The sequence below is a fragment of the Carassius auratus genome, chromosome 7 (assembly GCF_003368295.1).
Source record: "Carassius auratus strain Wakin chromosome 7, ASM336829v1, whole genome shotgun sequence".
NCBI classification, from domain to species: Eukaryota; Metazoa; Chordata; class Actinopteri; order Cypriniformes; family Cyprinidae; genus Carassius; species Carassius auratus.
Window position 1 is genome coordinate 11,524,010 of NC_039249.1, and position 17,635 is coordinate 11,541,644.

General features: G+C 37.5%; 2 protein-coding genes across 2 annotated transcripts; both read left to right on the plus strand.

Annotated features, from left to right (window-relative positions):
* The first annotated feature begins 787 nt into the window (after nucleotides 1–787).
* Nucleotides 788–4,978, plus strand: LOC113105294 (interleukin-8-like). Its single transcript, XM_026266346.1, has 3 exons — nucleotides 788–940; nucleotides 3,058–3,193; nucleotides 4,525–4,978. Exons 1-3 carry the CDS (start codon nucleotides 886–888, stop codon nucleotides 4,631–4,633), a joined length of 300 nt encoding a protein of 99 aa, XP_026122131.1. The 5' UTR covers nucleotides 788–885; the 3' UTR covers nucleotides 4,634–4,978.
* Nucleotides 4,979–11,358: 6,380 nt separating this feature from the next.
* trmt10b (tRNA methyltransferase 10B) lies at nucleotides 11,359–16,786 on the plus strand. The gene is made up of 8 exons (XM_026267286.1): nucleotides 11,359–11,714; nucleotides 11,788–11,893; nucleotides 13,212–13,339; nucleotides 13,445–13,597; nucleotides 13,699–13,777; nucleotides 15,676–15,743; nucleotides 15,911–16,034; nucleotides 16,129–16,786. The coding sequence occupies exons 1-8, from the start codon at nucleotides 11,595–11,597 to the stop codon at nucleotides 16,260–16,262; spliced, it is 912 nt and encodes a 303-aa protein (XP_026123071.1). The 5' UTR covers nucleotides 11,359–11,594; the 3' UTR covers nucleotides 16,263–16,786.
* The last annotated feature ends 849 nt before the right edge of the window (nucleotides 16,787–17,635 follow it).

Consider the following 17,635-nt stretch of genomic DNA (forward strand, 5'->3'; position numbering starts at 1 on the left):
TGTGTTGGCCTGTGGTCAGATTTACCATCAAGATTATGTTTGTCAACTTTATGTTTTTATTTGTAGGGAGGAGGATGCCTTTTAATTTGAAAATCTGTGTTATATCTCCTGTGTTTGACTAGAGAGGGATTAAGGGAAGTGTTTCTTTTGTTTCATTTTTATTTTAATGCTAGGTAAGGTATTTTCACAAACCGTCAGTTAGAATTCCTTTTGTTTGTTATTTTGGGTTTTTCCCCTCCTGGAGCCTTGTGTTTGTATCCCTCTAATTAATTTAAAATAAACATTGTTTGTCTTTTTATATTTAAAACTGGTCTGGCGATTTGTGTTTGTCCTGATATGAATATATTATTAATAATTGATACTATTATATTTATCATTTTATTATATATATATATATATATATATATATATATATATATATATATATATATATATATATATATATATATATATATATATATATATATATTATAATGAACAATTAATTGATTATTCTTGCATGTTTGGGCTATTGAAGACATTTCCACCTGTGGTCAGCAAATGCAACTCAAGAAGTTGACGCATAATTTTTTGGTAAAAACAGTCTGGGACTCCAGTGGGGATTTTGAATGTGGTAACCGGGCCGAACATGAGATGTGCCCATATAACCCACGGCTGATGAACATGTGAACAGATTCAAACCACATATTTACACATGAGCCTTCACACGCACACCAACAGACCCAAACACACAGAGAACGAAAGAGGAAGTGAAATAAAGTCACTACTCTGTGGATCACGAGGCCTTTGAAATCATAATCATATAAAGCCATGCAGCATCCCAAATAGCAGCATATTATCTTCAGAGTTTCTACACAGAAATCACCTGCAGAAGCATCAACCATCATGAACGCCTTCCTGATGTTAACTGTTATTGGAGCCAGCATCGTTCTGTCCAATGGTAAGATTCTTCTTCAGTATTTGTCATCCCTGCTGAAAAAAAAACTATAGAAACCATCACAGAATTTGTAATGGGTTTAATGGTTATAATGGGGCTTGTACTGGTGGTTTTATTGGTAACTTTCATGATGTCTATTGGTCTCTACTGGTAATTGGTTGCCTTCCACTGGTGGCTTGTTAAAACCACTAAATACTAATGGAATATGCTCCAAAACACACTACAGAAAACCATTTTTTATGGATAAAAACTGATGGTTTGTAATGGTATTTGTAGTTGAAACCATTAGATGGTTTCTATTGTTTAATTTGTTGTTGTTTCAGCAGAAGCATTTAACTTCAATCACTAATTAGCTAGATGTCCAGCAGAACAAATATTTAACGTTATTTGTAAAAAATACTCTCAACCCTATTATTATTTTAACAAAGACGGGTGACTGGGATTCGCTGTCGAAATTATAGTGTGGCTGTATATGTAAATTTGTTGCTGACGTAAAGCAATCCACGCTTTTTGCTGCATTACGGTCCCACTCACTGAGTGGGTAGTGATGGGAGAAACTAAGCTGTTTGAATCAGTTGAACCAATTGATTCACTGTGCTGGTCAAAACAGTGTAAATGCAGCAAAAACTAATAACTAATAACTACTACTATACTTTCTTTTTTATTATACAAATGTGTCATGTCATAAAATGTTGACAAATGCATAGGCAAATACTGGCCCCGAGTCTTTAATTACTGGATTCACAGAGAGTGTCCACTAGCGACTGTAACCGCTATGTTTCAAAGCTTAATGAAGCAGTGCTGTGAAAGCAAACATCACAGTGATTTTGAAACTGATATTTCCAGTGTTGGGGTTAATGGATTACAAGTAACGTGAGTTAAGTAATCAGATGACCTTTTTTTAAGTGAGTATTGAAGTAATGCATTACTTTTTAATTTAGAAGGAAATATCGGAGTTACTTTTTCAAATTAGTATCATCATTTACTTTGTCTCCCATGTATTGACTTACAGCTCTCGTGTTGCCATGTTAAGAGAAATCAGGAGTAAGTGCAGAGGCATTGTGAGCGCTGTGTGAACATGATGCTTACTGTAGTTCTAGACTAAATATGAATATGTTCACTCATCTCAGCTGGAAAAAAAAACCAGATTCAGTGTTCCTCAAAATGAATAAAATACAAACTCTGAATTTTATACAAATAATTAAATATGTTCAATTAAAAAAATATAATTTATGTATTTAATCCCATTTAATTAATCAGCCAAATTAATGTGTCATGTTCTTCATGCAATTCTTTTGAGCTGTGCCCAATGGAAGCCCCCTTTCTGCCACTAAATATAAAATACAAATAAAAAAGATGATTGCAACATTTTATCTCCCAATTCTGACTTTTTTCTCACAATTTTGAGTTTACATCTCACAATTGTCTGATACAAACTCGCAATTCTGATTTTTTTTTTCAGAAAAAAAGACAAAATTGTGAGTTAATATCTCACAATTGTGAGAAAAAAGTCAAAAGTGCAAGTTTCTATGATACAATTCTGAGATGTAAACTCACAAATGCAAAAATAAAGTTAGAATTGTGAGAAAAAAAGCTATTACACTTTTTATTTTTTATTGAGTGGCAGAAATGGGCTTCTATAATGCCCTCTACTGTTTAGACATGAATTCACATTTCCTTCAGCCTGAGGGCATTCACTTCACTTTTGTCGTGAAAAGGCTTTTACATTTGTAAAATAACATTTCATATTAAAAACAAACAAGCAAGCCCTGCCCAGATTCAAAAAGTAACTCAAAAGTAACATTATGTAATTAGTTACTTTTTAGGGAGTAACGCAATATTGCAATGCATTGTTTTTAAAAGTAACCCAACTTTACTATTTCGAGCCAAAAACTTTCATCAAAATGTTTGTTTTACTCGAAATGTGGCCAGTGACTCCCGTGTGAGTCCCTGTACATCATCCACATTTCAGCATCTTCCATGGAACCGTGATGGCCTTGTTTCACATTTCCTCAAAACTGTTGCATACTGTGGCACAAGACCGTTCGATCACATGTCAGTTGTGTAAGTGCTGGACACAGTTTCCCAGCAGAAGCTGACAGTCGTGTGTTCCTCCCCAGCCGTGCAGCCTCTGGGTCCGGGATACAACAGCCGCTGCGTGTGTCTGAGGCTGGAGTCGAGGATCATCCCTCGGGGACACCTGCGCCGCGTGGAGATCCTGCCCAGAGGACCACACTGCAAGACCACTGAGGTTATGTAAGTATATCACACACCAGTCTGGCCAAAGTGTTTTATTTCACCTCTCAGTTATGAGACTGGAGCCTCAGTGTTACCCATTGTTTCAGGGGAAGTTGCGAAAGGAAGGTTGATTTGTTGCCAAAATTTGCTAAATGACCTTGTCATGTCATTGCATCATGACATCATTATGTAGGCTAATTAAAATGCAACACTGTGTCACTACATCACGGCTCAACAAAAATTATATATTTGACATATCATAATTTAGATTTATTTGAAAAATAACATAACGTAAAGTAACAATAAAACATAAATGGATTTTTAAAACCAACACTGGATTATTGAACACTTACACCTTTTGGAACAATTACAATTTAAGTTGTTTTTTTTTTTTTACTAGTAAGTAAAACTACAATTATAGTTTTAAGCAGTGTATTAGCAGTTAGTATGCTACACGCTAACCAAAGTCTGTAAAAATAGGACACAATCTATTATGTTAATGTGAAGGAATTTTCCGCATTGATTTTTCCCAGGTTTTTTACTTGTATATTAAATTGTGCATTGTATTTTGTGTGATCGGATTACAGGGTTAAAATGAATAATTAATAATGGATAACAGATTATGTCCTTGAAAATTACTAAGACATTTTCCATTTTTCTAGATATTTATCTTGCAATGTACTAACTGCTCAACAGTCGCAGGTACAAGCTACTAACAAGGTGTATCGTAAATGAACAATTATTTAATTATTAAATTATAATTATTAAATTAACCAATTACAAATAGCAGCTAACTTTGTTCATGTGATGTGTGCACTGCCAGGCATCTTTTGCTTTCCTCTAAAATGTGGGCCTTTATTGTTTGAGACTTATCAAAAGTTGCTAAAAGTTGCCAAAATAAATTATAAAAATAGCTAAATTTGTTGCTACGTGCTTTTGGAAGAAAAAGTTGCTATGGTAGTGTGAATAGTTGCTTAATGTAGTAACAAAATTGCTAAGTTGGCAACGCTGGACTGTGCCAAGGCTGCACTTATTTGATCAAAAATGCAAAATAATAATTAACAATTATTAAAATGAAAAATAAATGTTATCTATTAGAATACATTTTGAAATGTAATTTATTCTCGTAATACAAAAAAAAAAAATATATTATTACTGAAAGGCTTTATGCTGCGTAGGATGTTTTGATGAATAATAAATTCAAAAGGACAGTGTTTATTTGAAATATAAATCTTTTGTCACATTTACTTTTAAACAATTGAATGCAGCTGTTCTGAGTAAAACATTTATAACTTTTTTATGACCCTAGACATAACAGAAATATCATTTATTATTTTTTATCTTTTCAGTGCTGATTTATCGAGTGGAGAGAGGATCTGTCTGAACCCCAGCACACCATGGGTTAAAAAACTCATTGTCTTCATCGAGAGAAAGGAGCGAGCGACCAAGAAAGAGTAGAAGACGTTCATGTTGTAACCTTTTGATTACTCGAGAGACTCACAAGAAGAGTTTATAACACTTGCATGCTATAGTTTTGCCATCTCTGACATCTTCCTGCAGAATTAGATTTCTGCTTTGTTTTTCTTGTATCCTGAGCCTCTCATTGTGATTTATATGTGTTTTTCCTGAAAATCATTTCAAGATGAACTGAAAATATGTGTCTCCTACACTACACACTGACTTATATGCTGACTGTTTTAATTTTGCACTGATACGATCAAAGTTTTTGGTGTTGCTTTTAATTGCCATTTCACTGGGGAAAAAAAGTTTTTTTTTTAAAATAAATGTTTTCTTTTAAAATAATCCATTCTGTTTATTGTACTTTGAGGAGATTATCCATTTTCTCAAGAAAATGACCAAATGTTCCCCAGCAGGTTTTCTTGCATATGACATTTCACAATGCGTGATTTCATTCCAGATGGAGCTGAAATGTGAGCCTGATACAGTCACTTAATCACAGTTCTCATTCATTATCTAAAACATAAGTATTGCGGGAAATATTTACAGTCCACTTACGAAAAAATTGGGATATGACTTTATTTCTCATGAGAAAGTAGTGCTTATCATTTTGATTCACAGAAGCAGGATGCAGCCAATTTTATCTTGTTATCAGTTTGATTGCATTTGTATGTGAAAGATCATTCAACAGATATATGATTAATGACTACTGCACGCTACATCCGCCACAAAACCTCCACCACAGCTTCCCAGTCACAAAAACATCCTTTGTCACATGCCAACTCTGGGATTGCTTAACAAAGACACTTATCATGAATGTCTCTGAACCTTGAATGCATTGTCTGGGATTTGTATAAGGGTTTGCAATATAATGCACTGATTTCATAACTTTATTGTGATTATGAATCACTTACATTTATAGGCTGTACTCCTGTCTTGTAAATTCCTTTGGATCATAAAAGCTTCTTGTAAATAATACATGTAAGCAGGCCGTGGGGTTTTCAGGTCATACCAGTGGGCCCTGTTTGAAAGTGCTTAATCTGTAGGTTTTTTTTTTTTTTTTTTTGTTTTTTGCTGTTTACATTTTTTCAAGTTTGTAGTTGTCCAGAAACTGAATAATAACATTTAAATTAGCACCACATAGTCTTCACTGTAAAATAAAATCCACAGTCAAACCAAAATGTATTCAGACACCATCAGTGTTGGTATGACAATATTTACACAACTAACAGTACTTTGTTGACCAATTACCAAGCAATATATATATTATAGTACACTGTATGTAGAATTTTTGAGTATAATATGTCACAGTTCATATTATTTTTGCTATACTCACTTACATAAATGAAGTGCATATATAAATTAAAGAGCCACACAGATGGGAAATCAAAAATTACCTGTATTACAGTGTATGATGTTGCTGTCCATCTGTGTAAACAATGTGCAAATAATTAAACCAAAAAGTACACGATTTATAAAGTTATTGGCTTCTAAAGTAAGGAGTCGACTCTGAATCGCTGAAACGAGTCGTTATAGATTTCAAATCTTTTGCCCATCTCTATGTACGTCACTAGAACACTTTGCATAATAATCTCCGCCTACAGTCCTGAGAGAAACGGAACTCTGACCTGCCCCCCCCCCCCACACACACACACAGACGCTCAGGTTAGTTTGAGAGCATCATGTCGAGGAGACCGTTTGTTTTATTTTCACTGCCAAAGAATGAAGATCAGAAGAACCAATGCCTAAAATTCATTTTCACCACAATACCAGAGCAGTACAACAAATCCCTTTTGTTGTGTTCACAACATTTCACTGATGACTGCTTTTCTAATCTCGGTGAGTACAGCGGGATTTTCAAAGCGTTTGGCCATAAAAGAGGATTCATTACAAACTTTATTTAGACCAACGAGCATCTCCGAATCACAACGCGAAGTATGATTATGAAGTTATGTGTCTGTTTTCTCCCAAGCGTCTTATCAGTAACGTATGTGTGCTGTCTGCAGCCTTTGTTTGTGCTGATCGTCATTTACAAACACGTCATTAAAATGAAGTGTAACTCCGTGAATACTCAACGAAGAGACATGAGAGAGATATCTATAGAAAGCTTGACATGTCTACTTTAAAACTAAACAAGTGCTTCTAACAGATATCCATCCATCCATCCATCCATCATCTTCCGCTTATCCGGGGCCGGGTCGCGGGGGCAACAGTCTAAGCAGAGACGCCCAGACTTCCCTCTCCCTAGCCACTTCTTCCAGCTCTTCCGGGGGGACCCCGAGACGTTCCCAGGCCAGCCGGGAGACATTGTCCCTCCAGCGTGTCCTAGGTCTTCCCCGGGGCCTCCTCCCGGTGAGACGTGCCTGGAACACCTCCCTGGGAAGGCGTCCAGGAGGCATCCGAAATAGATGCCCGAGCCACCTCAGCTGGCTCCTCTCGATGTGGAGGAGCAACGGCTCTACTCTGAGCTCCTCCCGAGTGACCGAGCTTCTCACCCTATCTCTAAGGGAGCGCCCAGCCACCCGACGGAGAAAGCTCATTTCGGCCGCCTGTATCCAGGATCTTGTCCTTTCGGTCATGACCCACAGCTCATGACCATAGGTGAGAGTAGGAACTTAGATTGACCGGTAAATCGAGAGCTTTGCCTTACAGCTCAGCTCCTTCTTCACCACGACAGACTGGTACAGGGACCGCATTACTGCAGAAGCTGCACCGATCCGTCTGTCAATCTCACGTTCCATCCTTCCCTCACTCGTGAACAAGACCCCAAGATACCTGAACTCCACCATTTGAGGCAGGGACTCTCCACCAACCTGAAGTGGGCAATCCACCCTTTTCCGACTGAGAACCATGGCCTCGGACTTGGAAGTGCTGATTCTCATCCCAGCCGATTCACACTCGGCTGCAAACCGTATCAGTGCACGCTGAAGGTCCTGGTCTGAGGAGGCCAACACGACAACATCATCCACAAAAAGCAGCGACGAAATCATATGGTCCCCAAACCGGACACTCTCCGGCCCTTGGCTGCGCCTAGAAATTCTGTCCATAAAAATTATGAACAGAACCGGTGACAAAGGGCAGCCCTGTCGGAGTCCAACATGCACCGGGAACAGGTCTGACTTACTGCCGGCAATGTGAACTAAGCTCTTGCTCCGGTCGTACAGCAACCGAACAGCCCTAAGTAGGGAGCCGCCGACCCCATACTCCCGGAGCACCCTCCACAGGATGTCGCGAGGAACACGGTCGAATGCCTTCTCCAAGTCCACAAACCACATGTGGACTGGTTGGGCAAACTCCCATGAACCCTCCAGCACCCTGGAAAGGGTATAGAGCTGGTCCAGTGTTCCACGACCGGGACGAAAACCACACTGTTCCTACTGAATCTGAGGTTCCACTATCGGCCGAATTCTCCTCTCCAGTACCATGGCATAGACTTTCCCAGGGAGGCTGAGAAGTGTGATCCCCCTATAGTTGGAACACACTCTCCGGTCCCCCTTCTTGAAAAGAGGGACCACCACCCCGGTCTGCCAGTCCAGAGGTACTGTCCCCAACCGCCATGCGATGTTGCAGAGGCGTGTCAGCCAAGACAGCCCCACAACATCCAGAGATTTGAGGTACTCGGGGCGGATCTCATCCACCCCCGGTGCCTTGCCACCGAGGAGCTTTTTAACTACCTCGATGACTTCAGCCCAGGTGATGGACGAGTGCTCCTCCGAGTCCCCAGCCACTACTTCCTCAATGGAACACAAGTCGGTGGGATTGAGGAGATCCTCGAAGTATTCCTTCCACCGCCCGACGATATCCCCAGTTGAGGTCAACAGGTGCCCATCTCTACTGTAAACAGTGTTGGTAGGGCACTGCTTCCCCCTCCTGAGGCGTCGAACAGTTTGCCAGAATCTCTTCGAGGCCAACCTATAGTCTTTCTCCATGGCCTCACCGAACTCCTCCCAGGCCCGAGTTTTTGCCTCCACGACTACCCGAGCTGCAGTCCGCTTGGCCTGCCGGTACCTGTCAGCTGCCTCCGGAGTCCCACAAGCCATCCAGGCCCGATAGGACTCCTTCCACCACCGGGTTCGGGGATTGCCGCCTCGACAGGCACCGGAGATCTTACGGCCACAGCTTTGAGCAGCCGCAGCGACAATGGAGGTGGAGAACATGGTCCACTCGGACTCAATATCTCCAGACTCCCTCGGGATCCGGTCGAAGCTCTGCCGGAGGTGGGAGTTGAAGATCTCTCTGACAGGGGGCTCGGCCAAACGTTCCCAACAGACCCTCACAGTACGTTTTGGTCTGCCGAGTCTGTCCAGCTTCCTCCTCCGCCATCGGATCCAACTCACCACCAGGTGGTGATCAGTTGACAGCTCCGCCCCTCTCTTCACCCGAGTGTCCAAGACATATGGCCGAAGGTCTGATGACACGACCACAAAGTCGATCATCGACCTCCGGCCTAGGGTGTCCTGGTGCCACATGCACTGATGGACACCCTTATGCTTGAACATGGTGTTTGCTATGGACAAACCGTGGTTAGCACAGAAATCCAATAACAGAACACCGCTCGGGTTCAGGTCAGGGGGGCCGTTCCTCCCAATCACGCCCCTCCAGGTGTCACTGTCACTGCCCACGTGAGCGTTGAAGTCCCCCAGTAGAACGACGGAGTCTCCAGTCGGAGCACTTTCCAGCACCCCTTCCAGAGACTCCAAGAAGGCCGGGTAGTCCGCACTGCCGTTCGGCCCGTAGGCACAAGCGACAGTGAGAGACCTATCCCCAACTCGAAGCCGCAGGGAAGCGACCCTCTCGTTCACCGGGGTAAACTCCAACACATGGCGGCTGAGCTGGGGGGCTATTAGCAAACCCACTCCAGCCCTCCGCCTCTCACCATGAATATCTAACAGATATTCTGTGATAAAGTAATCCATATGAAAACAACGCGATGTCTATTTTTCATGTCTCCCTTCGTGACCACGCCCCCGCGCTGAACGTGCTATTCAGATTCAAACTGAAGCGCGCGGCTTGAATACACCCACACAGAAGAAAAAGCAGCGAGACTGTTCAAGTTTTTTATTTTTCTGTTTGCTTCGCGGTGAAAGGAATAAGACATAATTCACCCCAAACAGATGCTAACGCATAGTTTACTGTGGAGGTGTGTGCGGAACAACAAACCTGACTATGTTAGTTGACCAATCAGAACACAGTATGCTACCGAAAGGTGGGGTTAAGGAAGGTTAAGGAAACTGGTGCTGAGTCCCAATTCGCATACTATCCGTCCTAAATAGTATGCGAAACTAGAATTAGTACGTCCCAAATCGTAGTATGTTGAAAAGAGTATTCCAAAGATACCCGGATGGTCTACTATTTCCGGTTAGAATTCGAAGTGCAGATCAATGCACACTCTAAGTGCTAATATTGCCCACAACCCACTGAGTACGGGAGGGAGGAGCTTTGCGATGGCTTTGTAGTGATGTAAACATGGCAGCCGGGTGCAGCAGCGGAGATGCGCCCTCAGCTTTTAAGTGTAAGAATTCAAATGTTTAACCCTAATTAAAGTTATATTTTATTTCGTTACACACATTGCACATGAATGTCAGAACCAGTCGCCTCACAAACGTTTAAACATTAAAATGTTATTGGACATAAAGAATGAATGAAACATTAACAGTTGTGGTGTGCGTAACTAGGCAACCACGTTGTCGTTCACATTGCATGACGTCATCGAAGTATGTCCCAGAACCTGCATACTATTTTGCTACACACTCAAAAGTATGTACTTTTTCCTCACAAAAAAAGTAAATACTTTTAGGTCGTAGTATAAGTAGGCGAATTGGGACTCAGCATGGATCTTTTGAACAGCTTCGCACGAACCGTTTGGGGATCTCTGAGAATTTAGTTAATTTTAAAATGATATTTTGACAAAATGTTTTTTAACCTTGGATGGATTTAAACCTAATGTACAGGACTTATAAACAGTGATAGGAAGCTTAGAATTTTCATCTTACTGGCTTTTTAAATTAAATTAAATTAAAACAGCTAGTAAATTAGGCACGGTCACTTTAAGAGACAATGAATGCATCCAATATAATACACATCCAATGTTTTTCTCAACTGTTTACTTTCACCCAAGACATAACCGAGTTTTTTTCGACCATACATTCCAAGACGGGTATTTTGACATATTTTGCATGCAAGATATGCATGTTCATTTGCTCGTTTTAAACATTTTAACAATAATCCACAAGCAGATGTTCAGAAACAAATAAATCAAATAACACAAAATTAAAGGTATATTGGTTATATCATATAAAACCATATTGGGTTTATTGAGAATTTATTGTTAAGTAATGCTGTCAAACGATTAATCGCATCCAAAATAAAGGTTTTCGTTCGCATAATATACATATGTGTTTGTTCTGTGTACATTTATGATGTATATATAAACACACAAACATATATTACATATTTAGAAAATATTTGCACGTCTATATTTATGGCATACTCATATAATTTATATAAAAAATATATTGCATATATTTCTTTCTGAAATATATGCATGCATGTGTATTTCTATATAAATAACACATATAAATAGTACACACACATATTATGCAAACAATTTTTTAAATAGTAGTTTAAAAATACGCCATTTTTTCATCTATTTAGGACTGGAATTATTCTAATTCTGTTATTACAAGTATAAAAGTTTAAAGTGTCTTCTATTACTAATCCAAATTGAACACCGTTGATCTTTCTGCGCAAAGGTTACAACAGTAAGTGCGACAGCGTGGTAGTTGCGTCATCACAATGCGCCAGCTGTAGAGGATCACCTAAACACCCGAGACGCTTGTGTGGTTTACAAGCTTTAGGAAAGGTTTTTGACACTTAGATGTCGGTTATTCCTTGCTGCTTCCTCTTTCAGTTTGACGGAGATGGTATATATATATAGGTCCCACTTTAGACACTAAACCGAATGGAAGAAGAGAGCAGTTGTGCAGAAGCCGTGTCCAAAGTGAACGCGGATTTATTGTCGCTCCTGCGCATCGATGTGGAGCTCGAGCCCTTGTGTGACCGCGAGGAGACCACGTGCTCTGTAAGATGACAAACAGTCATTATACCGAGATAGATTAATTACTAGTGTGTCACTCGTTTTACTGCTTCTGCAGAAGAATGTCCTGCGCAAGCAGCGGAACTGGGAGAGGAGACTGGAGGCGAAGAGAAGCAAAAGAAGAGAGGAGAAACTAAGAAAGAAGCTCAACAAACAAAATAAAGGTGATATGGGTTTTAATACATCATGTTACCTGACAATCTTACTGTGTGAAGTACATTTTCATGTCCCATTCATACATGCATATATTGACTTTACAACTTAAAATATTCTAATTACATTTAAAATATTATGGAATTCATGGTTATTCCATTTAAATACATGCATATACATTTTTTTTTAAAGACTTAAAGGCATTTGTTATTCTACAAACAACATTATAAATATGGTTCTTTTAAACTTCCTGTTAAATTGAGAAAAGCAGCTATATGTTTTAATGCATAAACACTAATTTTACATACTGCTAGATGTAGTTTGGAGTATTAAAAAAATAGTGCTGTCATGTATATTGTATGTATATATTAAATTAAAAATTAAATTACATTTATGCATTTAGCAGACGCTTTTATCCAAAGCGACTCCCAGTGCATTCAGGCTATCAATTTTTACCTATCATGTGTTCATGTTTATATAAATACAGACACATACAGTATATATTTAGAAAATATTTGCATGTATTTACATTCATATGTTTATATTCCTATATTTTATATTGTATATTTAATATATAATATATAAACATACCCTATCTTAAATAAATTTACATGCAAAATAATTATACATAGTATACACGCATATATTATGTAAACAAAAACGTTAAATTTTGGATGCGTTTAATTGCGTTAATCGTTTGATAACACAAAACAAATTAATTTTATTTAAAATTATTTATCAAGGATGCATTCAAATTGATCAAAAGTGGCAGGTTAGTCCTGTTTATGTCATCAAAGTTTTCCATTTCAAAAAAAAGATTTTCTTTTGAACTTGCTATTCATTAAAGCATCCTTAGAAAATAAATAATAATTATATATATATATATATATATATATACATATATATGTATATATATATATGTGTGTGTATTTGATCACAGAATTACATTTCATTTCAGCATACATTTAACATTTTTTCATTTAACTTGTAATATTATTTTTATTTACAGTTATGCATTTATCAGACGCTTTTATACAAAGTGACTTACAGTGCATTCAGGTTATAAATGTTTTTATTTTTTTACCCATATGTATGTTCCCTGGGAATTGAACCCATGACCTTTTGCGCTGCTAGTGCTTACGCAATGCTCAGTTGTAATAATATTTAACTGTTGTTGTTTTTTTTTTTTATGAAGTAAATACACCCTTGGTGAGCAGAAGAGACTCTCAGAAACTTCTTACTAAGCCCAAACGTCTGAACAGTAGTGTTTATTCGATTACATTCTGGATTAATGACTGCTTCTTAACGGATAAGATGTTTATCTTGCAGATATGAATGAGTTGCAGCTCAGTAAACGTGTCATTAAAGCGATTACCAAAGAGAGACTGAAGGAGGCCAGAGAAGCAGGACCTGGCCTGTGTGTTGATCTCAGCATGACTGACTGTCTCTCTGCCAAAGTGAGGTTTACTAAACAAACACCGCAGTCTGGCAGGTTGATACCTGACCCGCTGGCTTGATAAGTAGAGTGAGAATTTTATGTGTTCATCATTTGTTTCTCACAGGAAATCAGCCGCCTTGCATGTCAGATCAGGCGCCTCTACGGATGCAATAAGAAAGCCTTGAAGCCTTTCCGCATATTTCTGACGGAGTTAAACGAGGGCAGTCTGCTGTATAAAGAGTGTGTACGGATGAACGAAGGCTTCGTGAATTATTTGGTTAGTCTTCTCTTAGTTTTAAAACCTTCAATAGTCAAAGCAGAATCACAGAAATGATATACAGCAAACAAGTTTTATTATGGTGTCTCTGAATCCCACAGATTGATGTGACTGAGGAGAGCTGGTTTCATCTGTTTCCCTCTGAAGATGTGATATATTTAACACCAGACGCAAGTGAAGGTTCATGTCGTGCATATTCTATATTGCATTAAGAATAAGTACAAGGTCAACAAAACATCAACATTTAATATAAAATTTAATATACTGACTGTTTTTAAGTGCACGGTCATGGTTTTATTGTGTATGATTCATTGGCATGCATGTTGAAAATGTGGATTTTTTATCACAGGGTTCGTACAAGGTGCTTAAAGTGTTTGAATTTGACTTTTTGAAATTTAAGTCCATATTTTTGAGAAAGTACTACTTGAAAAATACTTGTATTTTTGTATTTATATATGAAATAAGTGTTATTGCTTTTCCTCGATAAAATAATATTTTTACACAAAATAAACGATGCATACTGATATAAATACAGAGCCGTTTCACCTGGCTTTTAGCAGCACACGAGATCTCACAATATTACTCTTTTAGGTAAAAAGCGGTCTCGCGATATTAGTAAGTAAAGTTGTGTTTGTGGTAAAACTTTTGATTGTGCTTGCATTATGTTTTACGTTCTTTTATTGTAAGTGCTGTTAGTTTGGGGTTTTTTTGGCAACGCATATAAAATCTTACGTGTTTTTTTTTTACACTTATTCACACGTCTCTATCTCAGCCGCTTGTTCCACAAACTCTTTTTGTGTTGCTTAAACTTGTAATGTAAATTCTGTATAAACCAACTTTGCCAACACAGAAGAATACATCAACATATTTCTTAAGTATGAGATTTGTTGTACATCCTGATTTCAAAAGTATGAGTTTGCAGGTGGGCAAATATTAAAGTCCTTGAATCACGCTGTAAAGTGAAGCATGGCCAGTCCGTTTGCGCCCTCTGCAGGTGTTTGTTATAATACATAAGTTATAATAATAATTTGGCTATGTTTATATTTTGTGTAGACATATTACATTATGTAGGCCTATTTTATAAGGGTTGTTCAATAAAAACAATGTAATTACTTGGTTTTGATACTTTATTCTAACCAATTATTATTGCTTCATCGTTAGTTTATGTATAAATAGTCATACTAAAGCCTGTTTTTCACTTAAGAATATTTGTATTACTAAAAAAAATTTTAGATTACTCAATTGTCAAAATAATCATTAGTTACAACCCTAGATTAGTTACAATATTTAAAAAAACATACTGTCATTTAAAAAAATAAATCTTAAAAATAGTATTAAAGTATTGTCTCATTCTAGTGAAACAAGTTATCTGTATATCTCATGAGTTACGTGTATTGTCACACACGACCTAGTTTTGATAAGTGGTGATTTATGATACAGCTTTCATTCTTCAGGTCAATCATGTTCATAAATAAATAAATAAAAAAACGTTTGTATAAGGAAAGCAATAATTTTGCCATAACATCCTTGCAAATGTTAAAGTTGCCACATTCGTTGCATGCTTTATTGCTGCCCTTTATTTGTGCGAGGGAGTGACTAAACATAAAGGTTTTTATGTTTAGTGAGATTTCAGATTTTCGTCCTTGAAAACCAAAAAAGTAGTGCTTTTGAAAGTCCTGGAATTTCATTTTGCAGTTTCTGTACGAACTCTGTTTTCAAAATATGTAATATGAAACCACTTTAATATAATTTATATATTATTATAGTATTTCTTAGCATTTTAATCGCTTGTATATTATAACGTTTTTCTTCTTTTTGTACGTGTTCGTTTTTCATCTGTTTATATTTTAACTTCAGCTTTGATTCAGTTACCGAAAAGCATTTTAGTTAACTATAACACTGCCTTAAACGATATCTGTGTCATTTTTCCACATTGGCTATTGTTTTCTGATCATAAATGAGTCATACGTAAAACTATTTGAGTCGTAAAGATAAGATAAAATTAATGTGAATGCTACAATAAGTAACCTATTTCTTTCATTTTAGCTCTATGTAAATATGTAATGTTTCCCTGTTAGCTTTAGAGTATGTGGAGGAAGATAAAGTCTACATCCTTGGAGGTTTAGTGGATGAAACCATACAAAAGGTGAAACTCTTACTGTGGTCATATCGTTATTTATTAAAGGTACATTACTGGGAGATTTGAGAATATAGAAACCGCTTAACTAAACATGATCTCATGCTGTATTCTTGGGAGATTTGAGAATATAGAAACCGCTTAACTAAACATGATCTCATGCTGTATTCTTTAAGAAAATAAGCTACACGAGGGCGAAAGAGCTCGGCGTTCCCACGGCGCGGCTGCCGATTGATGAGTACATGGTGAAGAGACCAAACCCAAAAAATTTCCACTCCAAAATCCTAGCCATTAATCAAGGTGATCACATTCTCTGACTCTGCGTTCACACACTGCCTTCATAATCTTGTTGTGAAACTCTGTGTGTAATTGGCATGTGTCTGATGTGTTTCAGTGTTTGAAATCCTTCTGACATTTCGGGACACTAAAGACTGGACTAAAGCTTTTGCGGCTGGAATACCTCCAGGAAAAGGTTACATGGTGGCATCAGCGGCATCTACAGACAGAAACACCCCGGAAGAGTTGTAGACACACACAGACTTTCCTTTTATAGAGTTTATAAGACTTTGAGCCTATGATAGTTTTATGAACTCCTCTATATATTACACAACTTCATGTTTGACTGAATGAAAAATATTGAAAATACTTGACTGCATCTTTTATGTCACATTTCTTTTATTTTGAAATTCTCTAATTCAGTTGGGTTTTGGCACAGTCTAAATACTGAGCTGACTGATATTTTGTCAGCAATAAAGCGCCACTGGTTTAAACTGATATATGCAAGGATCACATTACAAGTAAAATAATGTCTGTGTGCGTTAATGTTTTACAATGTTTAATCTAACGCATTAGTAACATTACATTGGGTCTTTGTCTTTGTTATAACCAATCTTGACAAACAAAATCATTTAGTTGAGCATCAGCTCGACCTGTTGGTTGATGTTTGTAATTGCATGATGTATTGCCTTCAACAAAGCCCAATGAAGAAGGAAGGCAAGTTTATAAAGATTAGTTTTTGCTAACCGTGTTTATAAAGATTAGTTTTTGCTGACCGTGTACTCTCTCTCAAGTCATCCCAGATGTAGATGAGTTTGTATCTTCATCAGATTTGGAGAAATGTATCATTGCATCACTTGCTCAGCAATGGGTGCTCAGCAATGAATGGGTGCCGTCAGAATGAGAGTCCAAACAGCTGATAAAAACATCACAATAATCCACACCACTCCAGTCCATCAGTTGACCTGCGAAGCGAAAATCTATGTAAGAAACAAATCCATCAATAAGATGTTTAAACAAATTCTCTATAATGAACTATTTATGTAAACACCTTGAATCATCTTATAATCCTTCAAAATGCCGATTTGTAAAATATACTGTGATTTAAAATGTAACGCGCTAAGTTTCCACCGGACTGTTTGCATTTAGAATTATTTTTGTTTACCGTTTTTTGGTTTGTTATTTAAACATAAATTTGCTGTTTATCTAAATTTTGGAATAAAAAAACAGATTTCTCTAAAACTCCTAGTGGATAATGGATCTGGTGAACCCATGAATGACTGTCTTGTGGATTTAACTGATCTTGTGACAGTTTTATAATTCAAGTTCATTTTCAATTAACTAAATCCATGTTATTATTAAACGTGTATAATTTAAAAAGAGAGAATTATATTTCATCTCTTCCGATCAATCTAGGTTTTCAATCCTTGCCTAATAACACAGAAACAAGTCTTACATATGAATGAACCTAAACACAGAAACATTCATCTTTAATGGCATTTAATTAATGTAGGTAGCATTTGATAAGATTTGTTATCAAGAGAGCATTTGCAATTGTTTATGAAACGTATATCAAGTTTATGTTGAGATATTGGTGCACTTACATAATTATAACCTACAGATGG

Bases quoted from the DNA above. Each gene is read 5' to 3' on its own strand.
- LOC113105294 (XM_026266346.1), top strand. From the start codon at position 886: ATGAACGCCTTCCTGATGTTAACTGTTATTGGAGCCAGCATCGTTCTG. The intron at 941-3,057 runs GTAAGATTCTTC...GTTCCTCCCCAG, and splicing joins CAGCATCGTTCTGTCCAATG to CCGTGCAGCCTCTGGGTCCG. The intron at 3,194-4,524 runs GTAAGTATATCA...TTATCTTTTCAG, and splicing joins TGCAAGACCACTGAGGTTAT to TGCTGATTTATCGAGTGGAG.
- trmt10b (XM_026267286.1), top strand. From the start codon at position 11,595: ATGGAAGAAGAGAGCAGTTGTGCAGAAGCCGTGTCCAAAGTGAACGCG. The intron at 11,715-11,787 runs GTAAGATGACAA...CTGCTTCTGCAG, and splicing joins GCGAGGAGACCACGTGCTCT to AAGAATGTCCTGCGCAAGCA. The intron at 16,035-16,128 runs GTGATCACATTC...GATGTGTTTCAG, and splicing joins AATCCTAGCCATTAATCAAG to TGTTTGAAATCCTTCTGACA.